The 18,262-nt window shown below is 37.4% G+C and overlaps 1 protein-coding gene across 1 annotated transcript in view; it reads right to left on the minus strand.

Annotated features, from left to right (window-relative positions):
• Positions 1-18,262, minus strand: part of LOC135467842 (inactive phospholipase C-like protein 2) — an 87,596-nt gene that overhangs the window by 35,392 nt on the left and 33,942 nt on the right. Inside the window, exons 3-9 of the mRNA XM_064745732.1 lie at positions 13,792-14,010; positions 11,945-11,984; positions 9,018-9,147; positions 7,541-7,653; positions 6,404-6,470; positions 5,079-5,172; positions 4,565-4,682 (exon numbers count right to left, since the gene is read on the minus strand). Of these exons, the coding sequence (XP_064601802.1) occupies positions 4,565-4,682; positions 5,079-5,172; positions 6,404-6,470; positions 7,541-7,653; positions 9,018-9,147; positions 11,945-11,984; positions 13,792-14,010 (781 nt within the window). The remainder of the gene's footprint in view (positions 1-4,564; positions 4,683-5,078; positions 5,173-6,403; positions 6,471-7,540; positions 7,654-9,017; positions 9,148-11,944; positions 11,985-13,791; positions 14,011-18,262) is intronic.

An 18,262-nucleotide genomic window follows, 5' to 3' on the forward strand; every position in this document is an offset into this window, starting at 1 on the left:
TAGGGGTACACTGAAAGTTCTCTAATGGCAACCTAACAGTGAGGCACTAACCAACTATTGGTTTGTCCATGGTGCACCTGTACAATGATAGGGGTACACTGAAAGTTCTCCAACGGCAATCTAAAAGTGAGGCACTTGCCAACTACTGGTTTGTCTTTGGTGCACCTGTTCAATGACAGGGATACACTGAAAGTTCTCTAACTGCAACCTAACATCGAGGCACTAGCCAACTACTGGTTATGGTGCAACTGTTCCATGATAGGGGTACACTGAAAGTTCTTTAACTGCAACCTAACAGTGAGGCATTAACCAACTACTGGTTTGTCTATGGTGCACCTGTTCAATGGTAGGGGTACACTGAAAGTTCTCTAATGGCAACCTAACAGTCAGGCACTAGCCAACTAATGGTTTGCCTTTGGTGCAACTGTTCAATGGTAGGGGTACACTGACAGTCCTCTAATGGCAACCTAACAGCGAGACACTAGCCAACTGCTGGTTTGTCTTTGGTGCACCTGTTCAATGGTAGGGGTACACTGAAAGTTCTCTAATGGCAATCTAACAGTGAGACACTAACCAACTACTGGTTTGTCTATGGTGCACCTGTTCAATGGTAGGGGTACACTGAAAGTTCTCTAATGGCAACCTAACAGTCAGGCACTAGCCAACTAATGGTTTGTCTTTGGTGCAACTGTTCAATGGTAGGGGTACACTGAAAGTTCTCTAATGGCAACCTAACAGTGAGACACTAGCCAACTATTGGTTTATCGGTGGTGCACCTGTGCAATGATAGGGGTAGACTGAGGCAACCTAACAGTGAGGCACTAGCCAACTACTGGTTTGTCTATGGTGCATCTGTACAATGATAGGGGTACACTGAAAGTTCTCTGCAGGCAACCTAACAGTGAGGCACTAGCCAACTACTGGTTTGTCCATGGTGCACCTGTTCAATGATAGGGGTACACTGAAAGTTCTCTAATGGCAACCTAACAGTCAGGCACTAGCCAACTACTGGTTTGTCTATGGTGCATCTGTACAATGATCGGGGTACACTGAAAGTTCTCTAATGGCAACCTAACAGTGAGGCACTAGCCAACTACTGGTTTGTCCATGGTGCACCTGTTCAATGATAGGGGTACACTGAAAGTTCTCCAACGGCAATCTAAAAGTGAGGCACTTGCCAACTACTGGTTTGTCTTTGGTGCACCTGTTCAATGACAGGGATACACTGAAAGTTCTCTAACTGCAACCTAACATCGAGGCACTAGCCAACTACTGGTTATGGTGCAACTGTTCCATGATAGGGGTACACTGAAAGTTCTTTAACTGCAACCTAACAGTGAGGCATTAACCAACTACTGGTTTGTCTATGGTGCACCTGTTCAATGGTAGGGGTACACTGAAAGTTCTCTAATGGCAACCTAACAGTCAGGCACTAGCCAACTAATGGTTTGCCTTTGGTGCAACTGTTCAATGGTAGGGGTACACTGACAGTCCTCTAATGGCAACCTAACAGCGAGACACTAGCCAACTGCTGGTTTGTCTTTGGTGCACCTGTTCAATGGTAGGGGTACACTGAAAGTTCTCTAATGGCAATCTAACAGTGAGACACTAACCAACTACTGGTTTGTCTATGGTGCACCTGTTCAATGGTAGGGGTACACTGAAAGTTCTCTAATGGCAACCTAACAGTCAGGCACTAGCCAACTAATGGTTTGTCTTTGGTGCAACTGTTCAATGGTAGGGGTACACTGAAAGTTCTCTAATGGCATCCTAACAGTGAGACACTAGCCAACTATTGGTTTATCGGTGGTGCACCTGTGCAATGATAGGGGTAGACTGAGGCAACCTAACAGTGAGGCACTAGCCAACTACTGGTTTGTCTATGGTGCATCTGTACAATGATAGGGGTACACTGAAAGTTCTCTGCAGGCAACCTAACAGTGAGGCACTAGCCAACTACTGGTTTGTCCATGGTGCACCTGTTCAATGATAGGGGTACACTGAAAGTTCTCTAATGGCAACCTAACAGTCAGGCACTAGCCAACTACTGGTTTGTCTATGGTGCATCTGTACAATGATCGGGGTACACTGAAAGTTCTCTAATGGCAACCTAACAGTGAGGCACTAGCCAACTACTGGTTTGTCCATGGTGCACCTGTTCAATGATAGGGGTACACTGAAAGTTCTCTAACTGCAACCTAACAGTGAGGCACTAGCCAACTACTGGTCCTCCACAGACAACCTCGATAACAGTGAACCATTAGCATGCTAGCGTCTATGATGCAACTATCGATTGCTCATAGAATGCAGCAAGTTCCCATTAGCAATATAAACAGGCTGCATTATCAGTGAAAAGAAGACTGGCTAAATGCTAGAAATCAACTACAAGTGATCTAGTGATGAACTAAAGGCATGACACCAATTAGTCTGGTACTACAGGCACACAATTAAAACTGATCCAGGACCAATTTAGAACTTGTGCAGTAAATCACAAGGTTGACGTCTTCAGGCAACTAAGCATCACCAGTGCCAACAGGTTGTAAGTAAAACTCCACCTTGCTGAAGCTTGTATTGATTGGACATCCCAGCTAGCGAGCTAGCTTTAACATCGTGAAATCTCACACAGTAAGGACAAGACCCTGGGGTTGTTTGACAAGTACATAGGTGGTGTTGTGATCAGACAGTGTACCGGTCAGTTATCAGGCCAGTCTGACATGTTTGGGAGAACTGACCGGGCGGGACAATCATCAAGTCTGACTGAGTGGACTGACAGTCTACCAGGTACATATACTGCTCTGACTTTTATCCATCATTTCACTCCACTGATTAATCTGGAAAAAATCCCTCTCCTCAAGTTTACTTAATAGCGAGGCTGCCACCTGCAGACTTCTGACTTGTTTTTTAACACCTACAACTGGATGGTTATGGCCACAATTATACTGAACTGGTCTGCTCGTGGAATTTGACCCAGACCCCCCACACCCCCACAGTTCGGATCCTAAATTAACAATCTCTAAACATGACACATCAAAGCATAAATAATGTAGGGGATCCATGGCCATACTCTGATCTGTTGTGCCTTCCACTGTCAGCTTTAATCTGATCACTCAAGCCATAAATGGCATCAGCTGACTGAGCTGGAAGCCTTATCCTAGTTTAATACCAACCTTTACTTTCACTAAATGTTTCACAACAACTACTGTGGCTCAAAATACACCACAAAAAGGACTGATGACACATTAATTAGCAGTTTTCAATGGATTTGTGAATACATGTAGCTCATTCTAATCAACAGATCTGTTTTGAGTATGCATTTCCAAGGTCTTAGAAATGATTATAAAATCCACATGGGAGACATACATATATTTTTTGCTCTGAAATTCAGCCAAATAAGGTAACAAAGGTAGACAACAACATGACACACAAGCCACAACACAAATAATTTAGAATGACAATTATTAATATTTCAGCTTGAAAAGCTTATATATTTGTCTCATCAGGTAAACCCCATTGCATATCATAAGTAGAGACAAAAACGCACATGATAAAATATGAATGTGGTGCCCTCCTTTTCCCATAGAATGACATATTGGGTCTCTTCTGAACTGACATATTGGGTCTATTCTGAACTGACAAAACTTTAAAAACATGAGTGAAGTTCTAGCAGATTGCCCTATAAAATTATTGCACAGGTGATAGTGTACAATAGACTACAGGCCTTAGGCCAGAGTTACTTTGCGTGGGACTATGATTTGCTAAATACTTGCAACTTAAATTTCAGGCACTGGTCCCAGGATCATGAAGCGATCTTAGATTGAAGTCAAAATTTCACATTACTTTAAAATTGTGATTTCTTATGTATCAAGGTCAAAATGTTGCTTGACAATGTAAATTCTGGGAAACTTAAAGTCAAAAAATGTCAAACAAATGTCAGCTAAAATTATTATAAAAGAAAGAACATACCCAGTTTTATGATTGAAATTTTGACTTAAGTCTAAGATCACTTCGAGATCCTGGGGCCTGAGATCATGAATCTGTCCAAGGCAGTATGAACTTGGAAAAAGTTTACTGGGATTAAACTGTAACTAATCTTAGGAACCTTCAGATTATAGGAAAAGACAACACTAAAATGAAGGATATATCATATGAAAGACTATTACAAACTGTCCTTGAAAATAGCTAAATTTATTCTTGTAGAATTTTTCTGACCAAGTAAAATGGTGTTAAAAGATCAGATTCTATTGTGGTCTGTAGTGAAAGAATGATTATGGCTTAACACCATATGGACAATATGGTCTGTTGTGATATTTCACTTTGTTGAACAAACTGAATAAAAAAAAAAAAAGAATGACTTTACTTGGCAGTTTTTAATAGTCTTTCTGGTGTATACTTCATTTTAGTCTCTTCTTTGCCTTTAATACTATGAGTTGAAATTGAAAATTACAATTTAGTTTAACCCTAAGTTCACGGATAAAGGCAGAAGGTAAGACTATAAGAGACACAAGACAGAGACAGCTTTTTATTTTGGGGCTTCTGGTACTGATCATTTTCACTTTCTACTTACGTGTTATGTGAGCTGGAAATGAAGTAATGGGCTAAAGGGTGTGACATGTCTTGACACACCACTTTATGTTCAGTTTCAAAAACATCACACTCTTCTGACAGGAGGTAAGCTGTGAAGCCTGTGCAAAGAGAAACAATCATGGGATTCTAATGAAATGACTGTATCGTCTACAAATGTAGCCATGTTCTGCACAGAAATGGACAAAGAATGGGAAAAAAGAATTAATTCAAAATGGCTACCATATCCCACAAAACATCTTTGTCACCTTGTTTTCAGGCTCCTCAACAACTGAATGGCAAGTTAAAAGACAGGATACAAAATTTTACTGACTGACAGGATCATGTACACGTAGAGCAACTTAAATGTACAAAGCTGCTTGATGCAGTTAACAGAGAAGAAAGCAGTTCATCTTGCATACTGATCATTCACTGTGAAAAAAGACAATTCTGACATATGGTAACACATGTATATCTAATGATATATGTGTGTGTTTACACAATATTAAATTACTCACCATCAATACCCAAATGACCTTGCCTTCTCCCATCTTTTGATGGTTCAAATTTGTCCATGATTTCTAAACATTTGTCTTTTGTAACCCGTGCCATCTTCAAAAAAAAAAAACAAAGTACACATTAAAAAACATACATTCTGTAATATTTACTTATTTATTTCTTTGATTGGTGTTTTATGCCCTACTCAAGATTATTTCACTGGTGGCGGCCAGCATTATGGCAGGAGGACACCGGGTAGAGCAAGGGGGAAACCCATGGCCATCTGCAGGTTGCGGACAGACCTTCCCATGCATGTGAGGAAGCCAGCATAAGCTCGACTTGAACTCACAGTGACCACATCGGTGAGAGGCTCCTGGGTCATTACGCCATGCTGGCGTGTTCACCACCTAGACCATTTTGTAATATAATACTGTCTTATTTATGTAGAAAAGTATTTAATGTGTGTTGGGTCATATACACGTACGTACATAGAAATCCTACATGAAATCCTACATGCTTAAACAAAACCTTGAATAAGCTGGAGGCTTGTGGGAATAAGCTTGTGTATATTAAGCACCAAATGGCACCATCCTAGGACTGCAAGCTTAGAACTGTGCTGTAACTTCAGAACATCACTAGTTTTCTAATAACTGCAAAACTCTGCCCGAGTTTACTTTGGCAGAATAGAAGGCCTTGTGTCAGGGTAGATAACACACAAGTGTGAGCACACAGGATACAAGAAACCCTGGAATTTGTAAACTAGAATCACCTATCTTTGCAGCGTCAGAAGCTGTTTACTTTTACAACCACGAATGTTTGAAGAAGCATGGTTCACTTGTACTCGTATTTTTCAGCTAAACTCAATGACATCCTGATCATAAGCAAGAACACTGTTAATATTACATTAGGGGATAATGTTTATAAACTATTAAAAAGTATTAAAAAGTAAGAGTTTGCACGGCATTTATTATGTTACATTTTTTTGCATCTGTAAATCATGGATTCATTGTTATGACAGCGAAAATGTTTAAACAATATTATTCATTTTACAATGACATATTTTACATTAATTAATAATCACTCTCAACAGTCAAGTTTGCAGCTTTTTACACTTGTCTTCATGTATGTAAAATCTTTTAAGCTAGTATAGAAAAAAACACACCAATATTCACTGATCAAAACCTATGAAAAGTATGATTTTATCAGTTTGCACTGAATAAAGCCTTCAGCACATACTTGAATAAACATCTTTCAAAAAAATGAAAAGGTGGAAGAATTACAGTACATAATAAATACACCACGTTCTATGTTTAATAGTAAAAGCCATGCATCCAGTTTTACTTACGCCTTGCTCTGCTTCTAAAAAAAGTAATAAATCGTCTGTTGTCATGTAATCTGCATTGCTCGCATACCTGAAACAGACAAATTTGCTTGTAGCAATGCAGTTTTGAAGAATACTATTTCTAGAATTTCAAAATGCACCTGAAATGCAGAAGCCTGCATCTCAGAACAAATGATGGACAGATGTTCTGAAATGCTTATTTACAACTCACTGAAACAAATTCATGCTCTCTGTCTTCACATAAATGACAAATACAGAGAACACACAGCATTTCAAATACAGATGGTTTAAGTATTCCGTGTGCTCAACTGCTGAAAGTTTCATAATTCCCAGAGGAGAAAATTCAGGAGAGAAACAGACAAAAAATTGTAGCCAGAATTACTATCTCCTGACAACATATCACAGATACCATTTGCCAGTTTTCCGTGTAAAAGAGCAGAAAAAAACAAGAACTTCATTCACAGCATAAAGTACACTCATGTATCTAGTAAGTACACTCACTAAATGCTGAATTAAAGCATCAGATATAACAAAGTTAAACATTACGATTTTCGAGCATCTGACCACCTCTGAAATGTTATCTTAAAACAGATGTGTCCAAATTAAACTTTCAGATAATAAAAAATTAACACTGTCACAGATTGAAATTTTGAATTTAGTCAGTAAGAGCTTTGTGGTACTTACAGGTAACCTGTAACCCTGTAATCTCAAAACACTGAAGCATACATGTCATGATTCTTTGAATCAATGGCTCTCCCTATGACCCTGTCATGCAGGTGGATTGATTAGATTTAAAGTGTATGGCGATTAGAAAAAAGAAAAAAATGGCAAACATGCCATGCATACAAATGAGATGATTTTGTATAAATCAAGACGGAAAGTGTCTTCCCATTTCTTGTTAGACTAAAATCCTCTTAAAGGGCACCTACATTAATAAATAAATAAATAAATGAATGAACTAACAATAATAAAATGTACATCTGGGCCAAGAAGCAATGGCCAACACTTTTTTCTGGTGCTTTGACTTTTGTCTGCATTCAAATTTCACAATCCTGAAGGGGAATTTATATTCAAAGATTACTGGCAGGATCCGAATGAGATTGGTATCAACTTCAGGATCACTTTTCATATTCATCTCACCTGACAAGTAAAAAATAGATCTCTGGTCTAGTTGAGATTTCCTTGAATAAGGAGATGAATTCATCACTGTTCAGTCTTCCTCTTGATTCATCACTTCTCTTCAACTGAAGCTCCTATGAAGAATAGAGAACATCGCTAGATTTCATTCACTGATTAAAGTGTCCACTCTAAGGCTATGCCATGATCATGATTATCTCTAATTTCATGAACAAGTACCTGAAATTATCACATTACAAACATACAAAATCAACATTTCGAAATCCAAAATCAGAAAAAAGATTCATTGGAAACATTTTTTCTCATTAATTACCTGTTCTTTGCATTTCTGCTATTAACAAAGCAATATCTTTTCATAAAACCAGAAACTGGTAATAAGTAAATCAGATACTGGTAATAAGTAAATCAGATACTGATGGCAAGTAAACCAGATACTGGCAATAAATAAACCAGATACTGGTGATAAGTAAACCAGATACTGGTGACAAGTAAACCAGATACTGGTGACAAGTAAACCAGATACTGGCAATAAATAAACCAGATACTGGTAATAAGTAAATCAGACACTGGTAATAAGTAAACCAGATATTGATGATAGGTAAATCAGATACTGGTGACAAGTAAATCAGATACTGGCAATAAATAAACCAGATACTGGTGATAAGTAAATCAGATACTGGCAATAAATAAACCAGATACTGGTGATAAGTAAACCAGATATTGGTGACAAGTAAACCAGATACTGGCAATAAATAAACCAGATACTGGCAATAAGTAAATCAAACACTAGTAATAAGTAAACCAGATATTGGTGATAGGTAAATCAGATACTGGTGACAAGTAAATCAGATACTGGCAATAAATAAACCAGATACTGGTGATAAGTAAACCAGATACTGGCAATAAATAAACCAGATACTGGTGATAAGTAAACCAGATACTGGTGACAAGTAAACCAGATACTGGCAATAAATAAACCAGATACTGGTAATAAGTAAATCAGACACTAGTAATAAGTAAACCAGATATTGGTGATAGGTAAATCAGATACTGGTGACAAGTAAATCAGATACTGGCAATAAATAAACCAGATACTAGTGATAAGTAAATCAGACACTGGTAATAAGTAAACCAAATACTGGTGGCAAGTAAATCAGATACTGGTGACAAATAAACCAGATACTGGTAAATAAGTAAAACAACAACTGCATCTGGCAATGATGAACACCTGCAGTATTAAAAGAAGCAGATAAAAGCTCTACTGTACCATGTGACATGTCAGAAATGTTATACAATTATGTTTTTACTACATTTACTACACATCTAAACAAGGTCTCACAAAAAGTCATTTAGCAACAAAAGAGTTTCATTACAAAACTTCCCCATTATATAGTCACCTGTAGATGCTAATACCTATATTTCATTGAATTCAAAACAGTCCTATAATTCTTTGTAATGTCCTATTTTCATGCTGACTCACCTTTAGTTTTTGCTGTATTCTGGTTGGAGTTACATTGCTGTTAAGTTTTTTCATCAGCCCAATAACCTCAAACTCGTCCAGCACCCCACAGTTATCAATGTCTGCTGATTCAAACATCTCCTGAAGCCAAGTAAGGGAGTTAAGGCAACACTTTTCATGTGTCATCATGTGAAACATATACCTATGTATGTATGTTTATTATCTCCATCAAAGAAGGTCATATATATTATTTTTGGCATTTATTTGTCTGTCTGTCAGCACCTATTATGGAAATATAGATTGGATGAAATTTTGTGCTCATTTTGGCCTTGGCTAATGGGAAGTCATTTACATTAATAAATTTTGATAATGGACCACAAGTTTTTTTAAATGATTCTCCACGACAAAGAGATGGGACAAAAATGTAGAGTATTGTCCCTTTGTAGTGATTGAGTGAATTTGTACATGTTGCTGGGGTGGAACTCTGCAGTGGAAATGTCTTCTTTATTCTTATTCGTTTATTTGATTGATGTTTTATGCCATACTCAAGAATATTTTACTTTTGTGTTGGTGGTCGGAAACAGGGAAAAGTCTAGATGAGAAAAACCAATGAACCTTACAAGATACCTGAAAAACTGACTAACACAAGAACATAGATGCGCCTACAGGAATTTGATTAAAACAGACAACCTCATTGGTCAAGGTCTAGTGGTCTGAACTGATGGCAGTCTAGACTGCTTGGCCAGTGAGTGTCCCCTTCACAATGTGATACAAAGATGACAATCTACTCTTCAGACAAGTGTTTTAGCTTGTGATGTTGTTGTTAAAGTAGATTAATTTATTAACATAATTTATTTATTTGGTTTCTGCTTTATACTAAGCTCTTAAGTATCTTTTATCTACAAGGTCATCACCATGATGACTAGTGGGAAAAAATGGTCAGGCCTCAGATGACCTTCAGAGCATAACCACAACAAGATTTATAGTTACACAATACAAAAGCATTTGCCAATGAATTTTGCTGCTATATTTTTTTGTCTATATTTTCCTGATAATCATCAACATATTTCCCAGTGTACAAGTACACCCTTGATCAGATTACTCTGAGGCTGCTGGGAAAGGCTTAGCCTGGATTCAACAACAAAGCTTGGTGAAGACGGAATTTCAAGGTGAAGGCAACTGATTCAAACAGAGGATAAAAAGAGACGAAAAAGATGTAGCTGCTTTTAATCTAGATTATTCTTTCTTAGCTAATTTGGTGGACAAACCACAGAAAGTTACTAAAGTAACTCCTCTAATGTTTGATTACAAAAACACAAGAGTTTCCATAGAAACATTACACAATACTATATGATAACAGGATGCATGCCTCATTTGCAAAGGAAAAAAAAACAAATATCTTCTTGTTACTATGATAAATACCAAGAAGATGTTGGCAAACTTTATCAACATTCTATAAATGCAGCACCATCTCAAATTCATCGACGACTATTTGTCTAGAAAGCTCCCCTGAGGTATCTTGTTACCACAGGAAATCCACAGTATAAACACTGGTCTTGGAAACCCTTCACTTCTGCGTGATCAGCACCAAATCTACACCCTCCTGGTAGAATGAAGCTCAATTCAGACAAATCAGTCTGGCAGCTGACATAGGCAAGTGGCTTGGACAGTAACCATGGAATAATAAAGAAAATCTGCAATCTATGATGTCTTTAATCAGAAGTTTGGTGCAATAACACTGTGGCCAATAGCCAAAACCTGCCAATCTGCACATACCCAGTTGATTAAAGAATCTAGCAAAGTCACTCATGAACCGGGATATAGTCTATGGTTTCACTAACTACCCAAAACTCTCAATGATCGATGATGGAATGTTGAGATATTGCCAAACCTGAACTATATAGAATAGTGTGCAAATGCCGAAGCACTTGGCGTGGATAATGACATAGGAAAAAGTGAACACCTTGGAACATATGGAACAAGGCCAATTCATCAGTCTGCAGGTGACGAAACATTCACCATGACTTTTCTTCTACGTACCATATGATATAGATTTCTATTAAATAGGCTAATTGTGCCATTCATTGGTTGACTCAACCAGACTCCTCATTCATTAAACTACAGACTACAGATACAATTAGCTGGTTCAAAGTACCTTCCGCACCTCGTTAGAGAGCTTATTGCATTAGTGCTAAATCCACTAAACATCATGCTTCTCTAAAACCGGAACAAACCAGAACAAAAGGAAGTTGAAGGCTATATTGTGTAAGTGTATAAAATTCTCAAACAAGGTTGGATCAATTAATTGATACACTGATGTATGAAATGTTTGCTCAAAAGAGAATTAAAAAGTTTAATAAGGCATGTTTAAGATTAATTTCATTCAAAACCATACAGAAAACAAAAACAAAACTTCTTTTGCACTGGAAATTTTGTCCCGACTAAAGTTAAGACCAGTCTTCAATCTTAATACATTACTGAACAATGGTAAAATCAGTGATACATGTATATGATGCGATGTCTTGCAAAGTAATCAATGTGACAAGACTTCACCTCACACAAAAAAGCAGACATTGGATAGGACATTCTTTTATGTAAATGCATGCTGCAAACTGTCAATAAGTAATAAATTGTTACATATATCAACTTTTACAAAACATAATAAAACAAAATTCTCTTAACTTTCTCTGTAAGTGACAGTCTAGAATACAGTGTCATTAAGGATGACATGATTTATGAGACAGTTATGAAAAATTTACAATCTTTTGTGAAAGTGCCATCAACAGTCTGAAACTGCAGGAGCTTAAAAAAGTGCCATGTACTTCTAAAAAGGGTCATAAACTCTACTATATAATTTGGAACACAAGAAAGAAACACTTGAACAAAGACACATGAGAAGACCTCCAAGGCCCTAAAGCAGTAGAGAGATGTAAAACAAAAAAGGATATGAGTCCCGCATCTGGTGAAGTTCATCCGTGCCATCCGGAGCTGCAAAGAAAGAGACAAAGAGCTCACGTCACTAATAGCTAAAGAACAAATAAAGCCCAAAAATTTCATAAAACACCAGAGAAATTCACACTGTATGATAATATTTACCAATGGATGGTTAGGCAACAGAATAACGTGATTTATACCACTGGGATTAAACTAGAAGGATGTTTTGATGGGAAATTGAGTGGTACAAAACAGCTGTGTAAACTCAGAGCCATCTGTACAAAGACTTAAACATGTGTTAAGTGGCTGTATGAAGACTACCAATATAAGCTAACATGTAAAAGCTAGTAACAGTCAAAAATGCTCATCTCCAACAAACTAAATTTGTCATGAGCACAAATCTGAAGTGAAAATTTACTTTTGTATGAAGTTGACAAAAGGGAAAAGAAATTTGCCAAAATCTGTAAAATCTGGAAAAAATGAACATAACATAAAAAAAAACTTCAAGATTTAATCAGGTCACAACCATGGAAATAAAAAAATAAAAAATGTCCGAAAATGTCCGAAAATGAATGGGCAAAGTTTATATTAATTTTTTCTTTAGAAATGCTGGTGACAAGACATTGCACACACTGATAGACAGGTGTAAATCAAGACGTCTCCATTGCATTCTCCAGGGGAAGAGCTGAAAAATAGTCTTCACCAGGATTATTGATAAAGATGTAGAAAGTGTGATTATGATGCCACCGCAGTCAAATTGCATCCTGACAAAGTTAAACAGATAAATGTGAGTTTGGTCTTTAAATAGAGCCAATGCTAGAGAAGAACTGTCCGCACCGTTAAGCCTTACAAGGTGCTTCTATTGACCAAACCTAAAAATATCTGTATAACAACTTTATTGATCGCCCCTGTGAAATTACCAGCGGCAGTAAAGAGTTCTGGCAGGGTTTAGATCCAACTGCTGGTGTAGCTAGCAGGGCCATCGGTATAAAAGAGACCATATTCTCAGGAGAGGAACAGGAAATTTGTTCTAAACATGTGAGGAAATTGTCTTAGCAGAGAACAGTGGTCATCTTTGGTAACAGATACTGACAAGATCAACAATGGTCAATTAACATCCTCTAATTCAAACAAAAAAAAGATGACGCCATGTTTACAGCTCCAACAAGGAACTGCCTTCTCAAGACGAATGAACTTTGGTGAATTTCGGGTTTAGAATGACTGGCAGGTGTTAAAGGAAATGAAATTATATAGGAGGTAAACTTAAACCAGTTCTTCCTGAGTATGATATCAATTCAACCATTCAATGGCTGTCATAACGTTCAGCAACAGAACTCTTACAGACAGGTTACATATAAAGAATAATGCAATGTGTCCATGCCAAAAAAACCCCCAACTATATATGTTAAATTTGATCATATTGTCCTGTGATCGGCAAATACTTCATGCAGGATGAAATGATATTGTTTTCCTTAACACCACGTCCCTTTTCTGGGGATGTGAATTCATTTGACTTGAATGTGATAATTTAAATTTGCATACGCTTGACAAATATGCACAAAAAGGCAATAACTTTTTAAGTTAACATAAGGTGGTAAAGTTAGTAAACTTTACCATAGTAATCGTAAAGTTATCCCATATCATGTTTTAATTCATTCTGTTGAAGCACTGGAAAGCCAGTTGGCAAAACACTATAATGTATATGTAACTAGCTGGCAAAACAGCTTAATCTAGCCACAGTGATACCCACAAGAGTATGATGAACTTGTCAGATCAAGACAAACAGAACCATAAGAGAATAAACATCTGACATAACCGATTAGCTGTTAGGCAGTGATTGCAGGTGTTGAGTAAAACTCACATTTTTTGAGCTTATTACTGGCATTGAGCAGACAGGTGAGTCCTGATACCCAGATGTTGGCCTCGTCAGGTGTTGTGGCAATCAGATCCATGGAATCATATGTGTCTCCGAATATGATAGAGAAAGCACACTCGTCTGGATACACGCCCGCAATCTCCTTGTTCTTCAGGGCCTCTGTTGTCTTTCCTATTCGCACTTCCTTTATAGAGCTGATTGAAACTGTAAATGAAAAGTTAAACCACCTTATAATATTCCATCGTAATTTCCACTCTACCATACAGCTCTCAACTTTATTGCCCTACACCCCCCAAAAATTCAACCACACATGTTTTGGCCTAGTAGAGGAATTTTATCAAGACAGATCATTTTCCGCTTTGTGTGAAAGTTACATACGTGTATGTATAGGTATGTGTATAAACAATACATTTCAATCTTCAAATTACATATGCATGTATGATTTCAAATAGCATCTAACATTATACTTCACTTTGAGTTGAATCTATTAAGGATTCTTGGTATTCACACCTGACTGACAGCATATAAATATGGCGTTAAACACTAATCAATCATTCATTCAATTGTAAATGACTTTAATAGGTACATTATTTATATCTTTCTATTCCCAAAATTATAGAGAATATTCCCACGATCACACCTACGTCATTGTTACTGTCAGAATCAATATTATCCCGCCGCATGCTAACAACAAAGCCATTCTGGCCCTGCATTATTACCCTGACCACTTCACATATTACACACAGGCCTCACATGCCATACCTTGCAATTCATTTCAAAGGTGCCTTTTTGGCTAATACATGAACTATCAACCTCATGAGCTTCATATCATCAGGCAGAATTGCAATATTTAATATACTGGAGAATATTCCAGAAATGTGTGAAGTTCTGATCATATACTGTTTGCATATTAGCCACCAATCTGTTATGTGTCAACCTTTATTCTACTGAAACTGTTGTTGACTCAAGATATATGTGTAATTGAAGATATCACTCCATGCATATTCAAACGTATTTACACCAATTCATAAATATTTACGTACTTGTATTGTTAATGTACATGCAGGTGTACATTTTCCATTACTCAGTAATAAATGAAAGAGTAAGACAATATCAGTATGGTAGTTAATTTACATTTTAACTGAATGACAGCAACTTCACTCTCAATTGGATAAGAGTAGCAGATGTATATGTATGAACATATTTAGTACTTATGTAATTGTTGTTTCACACTAATATCAACAATTTTCCACTTTATATATGATAATAAGGTTGATGGATGGAGGAAACCAGAGTACCCAGAGTAAATCACTGCCTTTTTACAGGTACATGTGTAACTCACAAACCTCTAAACCTGAAACCTCTTCTGAAGCAGCCAGAGGTGGATTGGAATGCCATGGCCTGATTAGTCAATGGCCTTATGGTTACACGCTTTAGTCCTTTCATCCAGTTAGGACACCTTTTGGATGTACATGTTCATGTATGTGAAATAACTTTGGAGTAACTGTAAAAAGACAAACATTCCTCAGTGAGAGAACTCTAAATGTAGCAGCCATATTGGTGGCCAATCATATGGCGGTGTCCCTGGAAGTATTTTAGCGCTGTGTGTTCAACCACAAACTGCCAATAATCCGCGGTCTCATTAAATGCTAGATTTACCATCAGTCCAATTACAAATATACTGTGCAACAAAAGTATGTTCTCGCCAAAAAGTTGTTTGATATCTCCCTTGATATGTATCAGATCGCAATGAATTTTGCATACACTATCCCAGTAATCTGGAGGATGTAGTATATCAAGGATTAACATGCAGGTGCAGTTGTGCGCTAATGGGCATGCGCAAACTGAAAATCGGTCAATTTTGAAAATTTCATAAAAGGAGTCAACCAGATTTTTCAATGGCAATCCTTTAGTTTATCACAGAATTTGATCATTTTCATTCGATGACCAGTAATTATAAATATCATGTGTAGCCGCCACGAGACTGTATCACATTTCAAATCGCGCTCGCATTGTGTTGATGAGGCGTGTGATGCGAGATTGCGGGATGGCTAACCACTCTTCCTGAAGTTGGCGTCTAAGACCTGATGCAGGTCATGTTTAACCACATGAACCTTTACAGGGATGGTGTGTGCAGAATTTCATTGGGATTTGGTACATATTAAGGGAGGTATCAAACAACGTTTTTTTTTTTGGGGGGGGGGGAGAACTTACTTTTGTTGCACTGTTTATGTTGCCAGGGCCTAATCGAGCTATCACCGTATTATGGGGGAAGTGATATGTTTGTGATTGCATATCATGCCGCTTCGGTTTTATGTCTTAAGGACATCCCATCATACACAGTGTTACTGCAGGCTTAGACTCAAAATAAGCTAATTGCAGTACAGTGCGTTGCAGTAATTCCAATCAATAGGAACACATCTTTCCAAGCCCTAGGCTGTCAGGATGCTGGGATTTGTGAGGAGTGAGAATCTTATTAGATACATGCAAACATCAGCCTGAAAGATCTGTCTGATAGCTGACAACAGTTTCAAGCCTAATGGCAGGGCTTACCTGTCAGCTGTGTTAAAGCTCTCACGCATGACAGCCTTACCACCCCAAATGTCTCACACCGTTAAATGATTACAAGACAAAATGCAATTTCATTCCATGGAACGACTTCTAAATTCCCAACAAGGAGGCATTAATATGACTGTGTTATTTAGAGATCAGCAATTCAGGTGGTTGATGGTTCTCATTAAGAACTTGGTGTTTGTGAAAGTGACACATGGCTTTCATCATCAAAAACACAGAGTGAAAAGGTGATTGTAAAGCTAAAGCGGCTGTGATATCAATGTTTTTCTATAAGACTGAAAAGCACATCACATTCAGCTCACAAAAACACCATGACCTTAACATTAGGCAAGGATGAGATTTAATCTTGATTCTAGCACCTCTCAGCAGATTGAGAACAAAAAGAGCTACACAGCCCAGTGGTTAAGTAGGATGACTGAAATTATCAAGCTGTCCACCCACAGAGAGATTTATCAAAAGCCTTTCCTCAGTTTGTCAACGTTCTTTTAATAAGAGATGAAAACAAAATTATATTAACTTTCCAAAAAATCTGAATTTTTAAGGTTTCTGTTGGCTGTATCCATGACTTTTTCAATCAGCAAGTAATGGTTCACTGAACAATATAACAACCTGGGGGCCGTCATGTTCAGCTATAACACACACACACATATATATATATATATTAATTGGATTGGTGTTTTACGCCGTACTCAAGAATATGTCATTTATACGACTGCGACCAGCATTATGGTGGGAGGATATAACACATATAGTTGGACCCTGAGCTCTTGTCTACTGCCATAAGCATGTATGCTGTACACATATGTCAACCACAAGAGAAAGCTGTGCAACTTTGGTACACAACCAAATCAGTGATAAAAGGGAATTTCCCAGAATACTACCTTCTCATTGACTATGTGCACAGTTAAAACATGCAGATTTACAATACAGTGCCCTAAGAGAGACCGCTACAGTTTTTGTTTGTAATTCTACCTTCAAAGTTAATTGTAGTTTCTTACTGTAACAAACATTTTTTTTTTGCTATACAGGGACTATAGACAATGGACTTTCATTACCAGTTTAACTGAACTAAATGTTTTTGGACAACACAATTAAACACAAGTAAAGCATATCTAACCATTTCCTGGTCACACATACATGTAAATGGTAGAGACAGATAGAGGAAAGGATGGATAGTTCACACTGACAATCTAATGTACACACTACGACAGACAAATAATGTGCTAACTCAGTGCAACCGTCAAGGTCTTGAAAAATACAATCACATCTTTGAACTGCTTCAACTGTGGTTTTAAGTCAAGATGTTTGTCAGGTACCTGGCTTTACTCAAGTCTCCTTCATCTATAAATCTGACTTATGTCATACAAGCGAAAAATTCTGAAGTACTTTATCGATCAGACAATCAATCAATCAATCAATCAATCAATTACTACAGTTCATTTATTTTACTATGAGCTCAGAAACTCCTTAAAATTCTTTATCAATTATCTATATCACATATTCATGGTCAAAGGATATCTAACTTGTCATAGCAGTCTGTTATTCGGGTGGAGGAAACCGAATAAAGAGCTCAAGGAAACATTTGCACTGCTCAAAGTACCTGGAAAAATCCTGAACCAGCAGCCAAACTAGTGGGGGCTGGGTCACAGCTTGAGACGACAGGTGGGCTTGCAGTCTGTGTTCTCAAATAGCCAGTGAGAAGTCAGAAACTCTTTGAAAATATGCCATGCAAGTGAAACATCATTGTGGTTAAGCGTGTTTTCACTAACATTACAGTTTAGAAATGTCAGGCCTGTTTCTGAAAATCACGCTATTTACATATAATAACAATTATCATACTGTATGACCATAAATATGTACCTTCCACACTGGCTGACAGGTA

Source organism: Liolophura sinensis, chromosome 6 (genome assembly GCF_032854445.1).
Source record: "Liolophura sinensis isolate JHLJ2023 chromosome 6, CUHK_Ljap_v2, whole genome shotgun sequence".
Classification (NCBI taxonomy): domain Eukaryota; kingdom Metazoa; phylum Mollusca; class Polyplacophora; order Chitonida; family Chitonidae; genus Liolophura; species Liolophura sinensis.